General features: G+C 36.2%; 1 protein-coding gene across 1 annotated transcript in view; it reads left to right on the forward strand.

The window, feature by feature from the left end:
* RTTN (rotatin) overlaps nucleotides 1-13234 on the forward strand; it is a 144141-nt gene that overhangs the window by 112059 nt on the left and 18848 nt on the right. Inside the window, exons 39-42 of the mRNA XM_040632443.1 lie at nucleotides 878-1015; nucleotides 3754-3971; nucleotides 11697-11802; nucleotides 12752-12849. Coding sequence (XP_040488377.1) covers nucleotides 878-1015; nucleotides 3754-3971; nucleotides 11697-11802; nucleotides 12752-12849 — 560 coding nt within the window. The remainder of the gene's footprint in view (nucleotides 1-877; nucleotides 1016-3753; nucleotides 3972-11696; nucleotides 11803-12751; nucleotides 12850-13234) is intronic.

Here is a 13234-nt window from a genome sequence, read left to right on the forward strand (position 1 = left end):
TACAGATATACTGATAGTACATAAACAGATATACAGAATCTATGGAATTAAAGTTTCATGAGGATGATGAGGAGGAAACATAGTTTGAAAAGACTCCTTATAGAGATGAGAATGACAAAAAGGTTGAGACACATACCAAGGATTGCTGTAATCCAAACTCCCTGGAATAAGCCATTTCCCAAAGAAGCCTGAGATGGAAGTCCTTAGTTTGCTTGGTAATGGAGTTTGGCAAAAGCTGGCAGATGCTACTGGTGGCGTGGTCAGAGAAGACAGTCCTAAGATTGCTGCTCCTCTCAGCCTCCATTTGCCAGGTAGAAAGAAGGGAAAAGCTGTCCTTACGGTAGAACGTTAACTGCTACATTCTCAGCCATAGGCAAAGCTGCAGAATCCTCTTTTGTGTCATGTTTTCATTGAGGGGGGCAATACTCTTGGTTGTTAAAGAAATTCTCCTTTCTTTTCTGCCATGACCTTGGCACGATGTGCTTTCTTCTTTCACCTCTGCACAAAGGGGATAAAGACAACAGGAGAAACTTTACTTTATAAGAGTAGCACAAACAATGCCATGCTTTTACTGTCTGCAAGTGTGTGTTTCCTAAGATATGACTTAATATTCAGTTTGTCATACCTTCTGAATTGTTATTGAAATGCGTTAATGAGAGGAGGATGCCTGAGTGTGTATTTGTCTTTATGTAGGAGGTAGATGAGAGAGATCTTTAAGAAGCAGTGAAAAAGTTAATTGAAATAAATTTTGGATCATGCTGAATTATATTTGTCTTCATCTGACAGGTGCACGCCTCTTAAGTGTAACGAAGTACCTGGTGAGCTTTGTATTTTCTATTTGTGTTAATAACTTGAAATGTTTTCATTAATTTTATAGATGTAGAGTTGGTATCGGCTTTTTATCACACATGGACACATTTATTTAACCTTCTGGCTACACTCCTGAGGAAAGCTGCTATTGCCTCTCTCCCGTTGATTACGATGGGTCTGGCCAAGCACTGGGTGGCGGTGATCGGTAAGAAAGACACTCTCACTAGGCTGGGGGTCTCTCTGCTAATAAAAATAAAGAGAATTATTATTTACAATTTTTATATATATATTTTTTCTTAAAATTAAGTAATTATGCATGGCATTTGAAAGAGAAACCAGGTATTTATTTTGAGAAATTTGCAGTGCTCTTGAGGAGCCTCAAAAATGCATTTTTGAAGAATTGAAACCCAGTTCAAATAACTATAAAAACAAGTTAAGAAAATCCTGTGGTGTTATGAAGAGACATGTGATATGACATGATTCTAAAACAATGAGAAAGATTTTCATGTGTTGGCATAGAAACCAGGCTCTTTCCTGACATACACGTACTGTAAGTGGGTAAACCTGCACCTAAAATTCTGTATATATGATAACATGGGAACTTAGAATAAGTAGTGTCTTGTGTCAAGACAAGGATTTTCTTATAGTACAGACATGCTAAGAGTGTAGTATAATTAATTATTTTTATAAGGTGTTTTTCATATAATGAAGTAGCATAAACAAATGTATTTTTTAAATAACTACTAATTTTTCATAAAGTCTCTTAAATTTTAGCATAGCAAAAAGACTTTTTTAAACATAAATGCATATAAATAACATTTACGTTACTTTTTAAAAATGGCTGATTTAGGCACAATGTCGAATTCTAACATTCACAGACAGGCAAGGGCAGGATGGAATAAATATGTTTTTCATACAACTTAGAAACTTTGTCCCGCTACCTACTTTCATTGCAGTAGTGTGCTTTGTGTTAAAATTTATATAAAATTTAAATTAACATGAATAACTTTGTATTAAAAATAATTTGTGCAATGTAAAAGAAAATAAAAATGGCTAGCTTAAGTGTATTCAAAATTGAGTTCTTTTAAGTTTCCAAGTTATCACTAATTCAGTCAACTTGTTTTTTTCACATCTTATTTTATTGTTTGGTCATTCTATAGATTTAGATGAATGATACATTTTGTAACCAGAGTGGTAGTGTTGAAGCAAGTTTTATGGGGAAATACATGTTCAGTAAGAAGCAAAATTGTTTGTTTCTGAAGATAGGAGTTCTGAGTTTACCCTAAAAGGAATTGTGTCCATTTAGAAATCATTATTTTGTTAAAAGAGATTAAAACTGAAAGAGATTGACTGTGTAATTGAGATTTTCTTACATCCATGGTGGGGAAATTTAGTTTACCACCTGAGTCACTGCTAACGTAAAGCAAGGTACTACTCATGTGGGACACCTAAGCCAACTGGTCAAATGTGGCTTGCTGCTTGTTTTGGTAAATAAGATTGTATCAGAACACAGCCACCCTTACTCATTTATGTGTTGCCTACAGCTGCTCTCCTGCTACAGTGGTAGAGTTGAATAGCTGTGACAAAGGCCTATGACCTGTAAAGCGTAAAATACTCATTTTCTCTCTCACCCTTTGCAGAAAAAGTTTGCTGGCCCCTCCTTTAAGCCTGTTTACCTGACACTTTCACTAGTGAGAAAATAAGGACCTAGAAAATTCAGAATCTTTCTGCAAAACACGCACACAGTTTATATAATATGGTGCTAATTAGAAATAAGTTACTACATAAACAGCTAACTTTGGTAATAGTAATGTTTATGAAAACATAACTAATAAAAATGATTGTTGCTATTCCTTGTCATGGAGTTGTTTTTGTTTGTTTTTAGTTTCCACCCCATATGCTCATACATATTTAAAACATCTTATGCTCACTTAGTAACTTATGTTATCTATAACAGTCATTTCTCAGACCTGAGTCATATTTAGGCATCATTTAAATGAACATAGTTCTCATGATACACCACTCTCACTAAATTATTTTTCTTATGTTACTTAAGAAAATAAGAATTTCTTTTAGCCTAAATCTAGGTAGAAATTCTTATGGTTATAACTCTTACACAAGTATAAATTCCAAATAATATAAAAGTAAAACATAACAAAATTATAAACCAGTGGTACTCAAATTAATAAAATTAACATAATGCATCAAATGTTTCTTTGATTAAATCAGTGCTCATAACAGGAAATTAATAATGACTGATTCAGTGTAGATTCTTTTGAGTTGGCTTGCCTGTTCTTTCTAATCTGTGTTATGTTTACAAATTTGTACATAACCGTTCTTGTTCTATATTCTGAACTACCATGAAATGTTTGCTTCTGCACCATGCCAACACTGCATACTAACTCTTGTAAGTACTATTTAGCATCAACTTGTTTGAAAACAGAAACACAATTATGCAGTGGTGATCTAGATAATTCAGAGTACAGTTACATGAAATTTTGTTTAGGTAAGCACTGAAATAAAAATTAAAAAGTTAAAAACTCCGGAGACTTTGTGGATCCCAAAAGACCCCAGAGGGATCAGTTCTCATCTATATATAATCCTCTTATTTTGGGTCTTAGCAAATATTGTGTGTATGTGCATTTGTACGTACACACACACACACACACACACACACACACACACTTTTTCATACCAAAAAGAGCCCGTATAAAAAGAATGAAATGAGAATTAAATAGATTCCTTGATTCTGTTGTCTTAATATTGACTGTTTAAATTACTCTTAACCACTAGAGTTATTCTCATGATACTTATAAGTATTGATAGCTTTACTTCATTAGAAATAAAAAGGCTATAAACTTAATTACTCAAATCGATCTGATTCACTTCTTTAATTTTGATGACATTTTCAAACATTTACATAGAAAGTATTCTCTCTCTCAGATATGTTGTGTACATGTGTGGGTTTGTCTACCACATGCCCTACGTTATCTGCTGCCAGCCTGCAGTTCCTTTCTGTTCTCTTGACCGAGGAAGCAAAAAGGCATCTCCAGGATAAGGATAAAACAAATGTATGCCACAGTCCATCAATGGCTTCACTTCTTGATAAAACTCAGGAAAATCAGAAATCTCTAGAACGACTTAATGAAGTAATTCTTAAGGTATGTGATTCCTTGACCTTTCAAAAACTTTGTTTAGTATTTAAATAAATCAACTTTGAGTCTTGGCCTTGTAAAAAAAGTTTTCAGTCATTTGAATTAAAAAGTAATTAATGTTCATTATGACCATTTAAATGAAACAAAAGCATATAAAGTGAAATTAACCATCTCCTCTCCAGTCCTGGTCCTCTGATTCCTTAATGACTATGATAAAAAAAAATTCAAAACAAAATATTAGAAATCTAATTTCTAATTCATAATGTCTTGCCATCTTAAAGGCATGTCTATATCTCTGAACATATATTCATCTAAACAACATTTGATTTATGTAAGGGAATTACATACATTTAAGGTGGTTTGTCTATAGAGGTGGGTGGACTTAGTTGGTACATTTATGAGAAAATGCCCCCTTTCTAAACCATGCTGCCTTATAAACTTATAAACTTACTTTTTGCAGTCCTAAAATATGAAACAAGAATTTTGTTCATCAGATGACATTCTTAAATCACTAAAGTATGATTTTATAAATAGGTTAACAAAAAAAAAAAAAACCTCAAAGTGTTTCCTAAGTTGTGTAGTTGTTTTTACAAAGAGGAAATTGCTAGATTTCTCAATATTAAGAATCTCCCTTTTTAATAATCATATGGTTTTATGATTTTTATCTTCTTGCTGAAAGATGGAAAAGAAGTTAGACTTGTGCCTTGACGGATTTGCTTCCATTCCCCCGTCAGCCAGCCGTATTTTATAAAGACAGAAGGTTGTTCCAGTCTGCCGATTTGTTGCTGTCTCTTTGCTGCTTTGAATTTGGGGATTTTTGCCCCTTTTCTGCCTGTGGGAGTTTTGGCTGTACAGATCTTGCTGGCCTGACTACTCGTGCGTTGTGTGCAGAGGCTCCAGTTATGTTGGAAAGCAGATACGGCTGATAGAGGCAAGGATGGCTCCTGGTCCAGCTTGATTCTACCCACTGAAGGGGGAGTTCAGTGCCCTCAGTGGACTTTTGTTTCCGTCGTCTTTGCCCAGCAGACTACAGTTAGTTTCAGAGCACAGATAAGGAGACTGATAAAGGGACCCCCGACATTTTCTCCTATCTCTAGCAGCTCCTTCAGAAGCTGGAACTCTAGGGGGGGAAGATCCTCACAACATTGCTCAAAGTCACTTACTCTTGCAAGGCCGCAGCCTCCCTCACCCCACTCAGCTCTTCTTAGCTTAAAACCAAAGCTGGATAGTGTCCCAATTATCTCATTCCCCATCAGAACAACAGGCTTTATTTGATTAACTGAGTCTGATTTTGCACTTTAAAGAATATTGTAAGAGGAAACTCAAATTCACAGCTTTACAATGGTCTCCCCCAATTCAAAAGCATTATTAATCTCCGAACTTTGGCTCTAGTGGCGCTCTTTTCCCTAGAGAAGGGGCCTTCTCTCTTACCGCTTTTATGCTTTTACCGACATACTTTCCCCTTCAGGGAATGTAAATGATTCCTGCAGTCCACATCCTTTTCTTGCCCTCAGTGAGGGGAGTGCACCTGCCCCCCTCCTCTGCCCAGGCCAGGAATGCCCAGTAGCTCTGGGAGCCTGGACCACAACCATGACCATGGGTCCTACAGCCAGTCCTCCTGGGCCAGGTGAAATTTAAAGACCTCCAGCCAGGCCAAACCAAAGCTGTTTTATTTCTTAGCTGTTTTCTCTCGCTTGTTGGTTGTGCTGTTTCAAGGAATCATGATTAGGCTTGTGATAAATATGAGTCCATGGTGGTTGATGCACCAGATTAAAATAAATGTACATAGGAAAAATTCTGTGCCACAGGAATTTTTTAAATTTACCTTGCCCCTTATTTTTCCTTAATATTTTGTAATAGTATTCATTATAAAAGTTACCATTTATAATCTTTTGCTGTTACCTTCTTGGTCAAAGAAAATGAGGTATTCTAGAGCCACAGGGTATCTCAGTGATTTTCCTAATGACTAGCCAATTTTCCTCTCCATTTCCTCCAAATTATAAAAGATGTAAAGTATTCTGTGTGGATATGGATACTTTAACCAATTATATAAACTGTTTTTCCTTATAAATCATACTCTTCTTGTTCACGTAAACAGTAGAATATAAATACATGACATTTGTTAGAAGGGCACAAGTAAGTTTAAGACAAAGAAAGTAAAGAAAGGAAGTGTCCCTGTGACATACGTAATGAGAAAATGTATGCCTCACATGAGCTGGGACATTTATTAATGAGCTTTATTAAACTACAAACACTGTTTTCTTTGCTCTGCCCTGTATAAAGATGATATGTGAATTAAAATGTTATTCAAATACATGAACCAGCAGCACATAATAATAAATCACGTATGTTTCTACTATACATGCATGTACGCTGTGTGTTATCCAAGGTTTTATACAAAGGAAAGGAAACTACAGTCTTCAAACGGTCAGAAGAAATAGTGTACTAAAAATTGATGACCTTCAGAGGTTTATTTCAATTCTCTGTACAACCTTACTCAGAAATATTACATGTGTGACCTTAAGCATATCACTTAACCTCTTGTAATTCAGTTTGTAAAATGCAAATGCATAATGAGAGGATTGTATTAAGTTTGTATAAGCTGGCTCTAAAACTCCATCCTCCTAATAGATCGTTATGTTGTAACTTCAATTAAAAGGTCTTGGCAGAGACTCTTTAAATGGCTGCTTTACTGGACTCTTCCATAGGGAATATGGATCGAAAGTTTGCATTTGGTATTTATATCTTAAATTATGTACAAGTTTATTTTTTTGTAATTCCATTTTGAGGAGGTTTGAGGATTTGAATATTCTCTTAGAAACTATTCTGTCTTTTGACATACATGTCCTATGATATATATCTTTTGACCATAGAGACCATATTATCTGCTGACTATAACATATTGAACACATTTGACTTAATGGAGATTTTGCCTTCCCTAGTGAGATACTTGGTATGATTCATTTGCAAAGACATATATGTAATAGATTTTGCTCATAATTGAGATGGTGAATTAATTTTGCTCCTTGTATTTGGTCTGATGTCTAAGGATAGTAATGGAAGGAAACAACAAACTCTTATTTCACATTTTAGAAAATAGATTACGCACAAGTGTTTAGTGAATGGTGAAGTTCAAGAGTAAATCTGTTGGAGAGAAAAGGCTTATCTATTTGAGATACTGCTGTGTTAATGAATGTTCACGGTAATTAAAAACCCCGTTCTTTATATCAGCGCCTTTTGGTAAGAAAGCAAAGAGTCTTAACCTAGAATACCTACATCACTTAATGTGTAGAAGGAATTAGATCTAAAAAGAGCATAAAGTTTAAATAAATTACATTGAGTCCTGATTTTCTTTCTTCCTATGGTTGGCGAAAAGATGTGCTGTTTCTTGCTCTGTATCCTTTTGATTTAATTTTCCTCTTTTGTGTGTCTGCATTATCCAGTAGCTAGTTTGTCACTTCAACTGTCTGACTTGGAATCTTAGCCTCTGCCTTCTTGCCTCCCAGGCTTCTCAGGCTTTGAGCCATGTGCTCCTGCTCTGTGCACAGATGCTCAGAGCGACTCTTCAGTCTGTAATAAGTGCTGCATGGAAAATGGTAGAAATTAAATCCTTTACTCTGACCTTCAGTATATGTTGAAAAGTATGTGGATTTACTAGATGTTAATCCTGTTTATTTCTTTTTTGCTTGTTTTTAGCTTTTGGCTTTGATATCAGTTTTTCTATATATACATTTTAGACTGCCAAATAGGTTTATAAGTTTTGTATCCCAAGTAGAAGAGTTCTTTTTCCTTCATTCCCCTCTTCTTAAAGGCAACTAACTACTCATACCTCTTTTAGTTGATTGTTTTATGTTTCCCTGCCATGTCTCTGACATGCTTATATTACTCTATCTTGGTTATTCCATCTTAAACATTATCTGTTGACTTCCTTCTTTGGAACGTGAGACCTGAGTTCCCTTTCCAGGCCCCACCCGCCTACCTGGCCACAGTGGGCTCCCTTCTCCTTTCCCTGCTATCCTATATCTTCATGGTGGCTAGAAAGGAGGCAGCATGTGGTGATCAGTCTGTGAAAATGCTGCACATGGTTGAACTTCACAGCTTCCTTTTTCCTTAGAGATAATTATTATATTATTTTTAAATTTGCTGAGTTTTCTATTATCACTGATAAGCTCCATGCTCTTTGCCAGCAACTGAATGTCCTCCCAGTATATTCAGACATGTCAGAACTTATGTCAGCTTCATGTTCTGGAAGAAATCACTTCCAGTTCCTTCTGACCTGCATGGTGCCCAGTATGATGCTGGGATCTCCGTTCACCTTCTTCCGGGGAATTCCTTTACTGCTCTGCTGTTTCCTGCGATGTCATGTCTCCCATGTTCTCCTTTCCTGGTTCCCGCTTTCCTTTGGGTAGAGTCTCTTGTCTGGTACTTTCCAGAGTAAAGGTGCATAAGAGGCTTTTTTGAGATCTAGACATTGGAGTCTTTTCCTACCCTTACATTAAATTTATAGTTTAGTGAGGATTCTAGATTAGAAGTCATTCACCTCAGAATTGAGAAGGCCTTGTCTCTTCTCTTTAACTTCTCATGTTACTGTGGAAAAATCTGAAGCCATTGTGATTTCTGGTTTCTCTCCCCTGGGAGTTTTAAGAATTTTTTTCTGTCTCCAGCATTCTGCATTTTCCAGATGAAGTTTCTCAATGGGGTCTATTTAATCCATTGTGCTGGGCTCTCTTGAGGGTTCCTCCTCCTCCTCCTCTTCTTCTTCCTTTTCTTTTAAAGATTTATTTATCTATTTTAGAGAGAGAGAGAGTGGGAGGGTCAGAGGAAGAGGGAGAGGGAGAGAGAATTTCAAACATTCTTTGCGCTGAGTGTGGAGCCCGATCACAACCTGAGCCAAAGCCAAGAATCAAAAGCTGAAATGACTACACACAGGTAGGTGCCCCTCGTGAGGGTCCTTTCCATCTGCACTCCTCTTTCACTTAACTGACATCCCCTCTACTTTGTGTGTTCTATATGTTTTGGAACTCTTACTAAGTTTTCTTCTTCTTACATAATTTCTCATTTCTTCTTCTTTTTTTTTTTTTTCTCTTTATTTTGGTTTCTGTTTTCTGGTTAGGGGCTTTTCTTATGTATCTGCTAACCTTGATTGTCTTCTGCATTTGAAACTGGGAGATTTGAAGTAGATTGAAAGCCTTGGGCATCAGAATGGAGCCTGTCAGCTGTAGGCTGTAGTGTAAGGGCATTTGGCTGCCCTTTGTGGCCTGCCTTCTTGAGCTTGTCAGATTCCCGAGAGAAGAATCTTCTGATCTCCTGCCTGGAGGTGAAAACCCAGCTGCCAAGTGTTTTGCCACAAAGTAGGAGAAAGAGAGCAGGGGTCTTAGAAATCAATTGGCACATTTCACTTAATCCTTCCTGTTTCCAGTGTAATACCCTCACCCGAAAATATGCCTCATCTTTGCCAGTTTAGAACCCTTTTAGTTCATCTTCTCCAGAGACTAAATCTCAAGTTTCTTGCAAGGGGTGGGGAGGAAGAGTGGCTTGGCTGTGCAGAGATTGGTGGGTCGTGGACAAAATCTGGTCATCAAACTGCTTCTCAGAGATTTTTCAAACAATCCTCCTTTGTTCTCACTTCCAGGGGTACCTGATGCTAAATTTCCTCAGTCATTGGCAATTCATTGTATGGACAGGGTTGGTATTCTACCTTCTCAGGCCTCCTAATGCATTTGCTGTTCATCCATCTGTTTTTTAGTTTCCAGATTTATGTGAGTGAGTGAATGAGTGTGTGTGTCTGTCTTGGTGTTTAATCCCATTTCCATCATTTCAGTGAGATTTCCTGAGGAAATAAAAGACAAATTTATGTGCACAACTGTTTCCCTAGAATTCTTACTTCTTTTTTCTCTCTCATTGCTGCAGAGAGTAGATGAGTAATATATTTCAATGAGATCATTTTGGTTTTCCTCAAAACATTAATGCCTGCAGGTTCAATAAGGGTGTGTATGGAGAGCAGTTTTCTTATTAGTGGTGAAGATTAAGTTTATAGGCAAATTAGTATGCTCATAATTAACCATAATGATTATACTCCAAACATATTCATTATCCTAAATAATTTTCTGCCTTTCCCCCCACCTTTTTCATGGTCACATTAGCATGATCTTTATCAAGTATTCCTGGTCCTGGGCATTTAATATCTGACTCATTGACCAAATAGGGACCTGCCTGGTTAGAGGCAGCAGCCTAAGTGAGGTTTTTAAGATGGAATCACACAGTCCCTGGTGGTGGGGCTGGAAGGGTCCCCCACCCTGTAGGCTCCTCCAGTGTCACATTGCCAAGTATAGGCTAATCAGGAATAGTGAAGTTGCATCTGTGTACGCTATACTATATTTTATGTAAAATTATATCATTTCGAGCTTAATTTTACTATGATATTATAAAACTGGATCATTGACAATCACTGGTAGAAGGAAAAATTACTAATGTGAATTATATCTAGTATTTATAAATCATATGAGAAACTTCTAGTTCTTAGGCTGGAATTTATGAACCCTTTGAAATTGTAATTAAACTTCATGTGTATATCCATGTGAGAATCTTATCACAAAAGATTTCACCTGAATGTACTCAAGGCTTTAGAGCTACAGCACCCAGTAAATGAGAAATACAGAGCAGAGAAGACAAGTTCAAATCATCACAAGGAAACAAGCAGACAAACCCAGGATGTGGGGCATTCTGTAGGATGACTGATCTGGTTTATTCAACAACTCAACAACATGAGGGGAATGAAATGAAAAATCCTGGTGGATGGGTTGGGAGGTGTGAAAATGGCAAGTACTCTAGATTTAGGAGATACACAGATAGGGTGTGAGGGCTTTATTGGGTGCTGATTCCAATAAACCAACCATGAGGAGACATTTCTGAGACAAAAGAGAAAAATCTGAATTTGGGCTGGTTATTAGGTTGATACCAATAAATTATTAAAGATGTTAAGCATGATAATGTCTTTATGGTCATGTATACTGGAATATGACATTATATAATATCTAGTATTTACTTGAAATAGTTCAGCCCAAAATTTTTAAGAAGACAGAGAATGTTATTCTGTTTCCTTCACTCTTGTACATATTTGAAATTTTTGATAATGAAAAAAATTTTAACTTATATCAAATATATAAAAGAAACATACCAAATATTAGTATTTTCAAAATTACAAGTGATTGTTAAAAATGTACATAAGTCAACAAAATTAAGAAATAATATTTTTTTGAAAAGCATGTAATATGACAGATAAATGTAACTGTGCAGGATGGAAAGAACCACATCCCCTGAGGTACAGGGGTATATTGGGTGGAAATTGAGTCAGGGGATGTGTCTCAAGATGAAGATAGGAGGAGTTTGATGGCAGTTTCCTATTCAGCAGTTTTCTGAGGGCCTATTTAAATAAGTTACATATATGTACGTACATTCTCTGGTGAATTTGAGTAAGTGCACAGTTTTTCCTTTACATGATGAGCCTTTGAGAATGATTGTTGCTCCTTTCCATGTTATAAGTTTCTTCTGCAGTCCTTTTCACACAGAGCATTCTCAATCTCAAATCTTAATGATTTATCAAGTTCCAGTGAATTTCATGGAATAGTTGAAACCTAGCAATACCTTTTAAATAGACCACATCTTTTTTCAAAACGGTTTTGCTCCAGATTAAGTTTTTCTTCAAGGCAGTTTGATATATATTCTTTGCAGTGCTATGAAGGAAGATCCTCCAAGGATGTCCTGAAAAGAGTTGCTGCAAATGCGTTGATGTCACTTCTGGCTGTCAGTAGAAGAGCTCAGAAACATGCTTTGAAAGGTGAGCCACATGACTCATCAACTTTTATGGCATACTGTCAATTCATATATTTACTGCTTGCTTATTTTAATTTCCTTTGGATTCAAAATGTAAAGAATTTATAATCTCAGAGACTAAAAAAATCTCAGTGACTAAAAAACACAGTAAACATGTATTACTTTTAAAATAAAAAGACTGTATATGTAGATTATTTTTTGAGTAATGATTCTTAATCTAGAGAATATATAAATATTAGGGAAGCTTTTTTTTTTTTTTAAGTTTTTACTTATTTGAGAGACAGAGAGAGAGTATGAGTGAGGGGAGGAGCAGAGAGAGAGGGACAAGCAGACTCCACACTGAGCATGGAGTCTGATGCAGGACTGGATCCCACGACCCTGAGATCGTGACCTGAGCCAAAATCAAGAGTCAGATCCTTAACCGACGGAGCCACACCCAGGTGCCCCAACTGGGGAAGCTTTAAGAAGTCACACATCACTCAGTTTCATAATAATTAAATATTAGTAACCACAAGGACATATTGCATACTTGAAAAAAAAACATAGTTTTCATCATAATAACAACAGTGTTAGATGATCCTGTATTTTCACATAAATTTCCCTTCTAGAGTGTTGTGATTTTTCATCTGTAATCAGGCAACACAGGTCTTAGAGTTAAAGAGAATAATAGCAACTTCAAGTCTAGTAATTTCAGTTGTGGTTTGCTATTAAAGTGAATTGTGCATGTCTCAAAACATAAAGTAGATTTTGGGAGTACTAAATTGCAAACATTAAAATTGTTAAACATTTTAGTTCTCTTTCTTTTTCTCTGATTTGTTAATTTCTCACAGAAAATACCAAAATGAAGTTGGTCAGAAATATAAAGCATTATTTTTTGGAGACTTTGTTATATGTGATTTCAACTTATTTGGGAATGGACTATCCTTTTGATTGTTTCGGATTTTGTCTTTCAGCTGATCTAATAGAGAGCTGCATGGAGCAGATGAAGCACATTCACGCGCAGCTGAACCTGGATTCTCTCCGGCCTGGGAAGGCAGCCCTAAAGAAGCAGGTAACTCTGAGTTCCAGACATTTGAATGGGTGAAGGAACGTCACAGGCACCCATCTCTCCAGTGTCCTGTGCTTATAAATGACATCAGTATTTGGTAGAAATGGGTATCAGACTTAGAAGAGGTATAGTTAAATTAAAGGGATTTCTATATTAGCAGCTCTGGTCTTGGGTGTGTGTGTGTGTGTGTGTGTGTGTGTGTGTGACTTAATTTTCACTTAAAGATCTTAAAATGAGATTTATGTATTACATGTTTTTGTTATTATAAGCATTTTGGGGTGTGTATGATATTTTACCAGATAAACTGTTTATATAGTACAAAAGAAAGTATCTTTCTCAAAGCAAGTATGGATTCACTAGGAATGAGATATAACTTACTAAGTTTCTC

Source organism: Ursus maritimus, unplaced genomic scaffold (assembly GCF_017311325.1).
Source record: "Ursus maritimus isolate PB19 unplaced genomic scaffold, ASM1731132v1 scaffold_18, whole genome shotgun sequence".
NCBI lineage: Eukaryota > Metazoa > Chordata > Mammalia > Carnivora > Ursidae > Ursus > Ursus maritimus.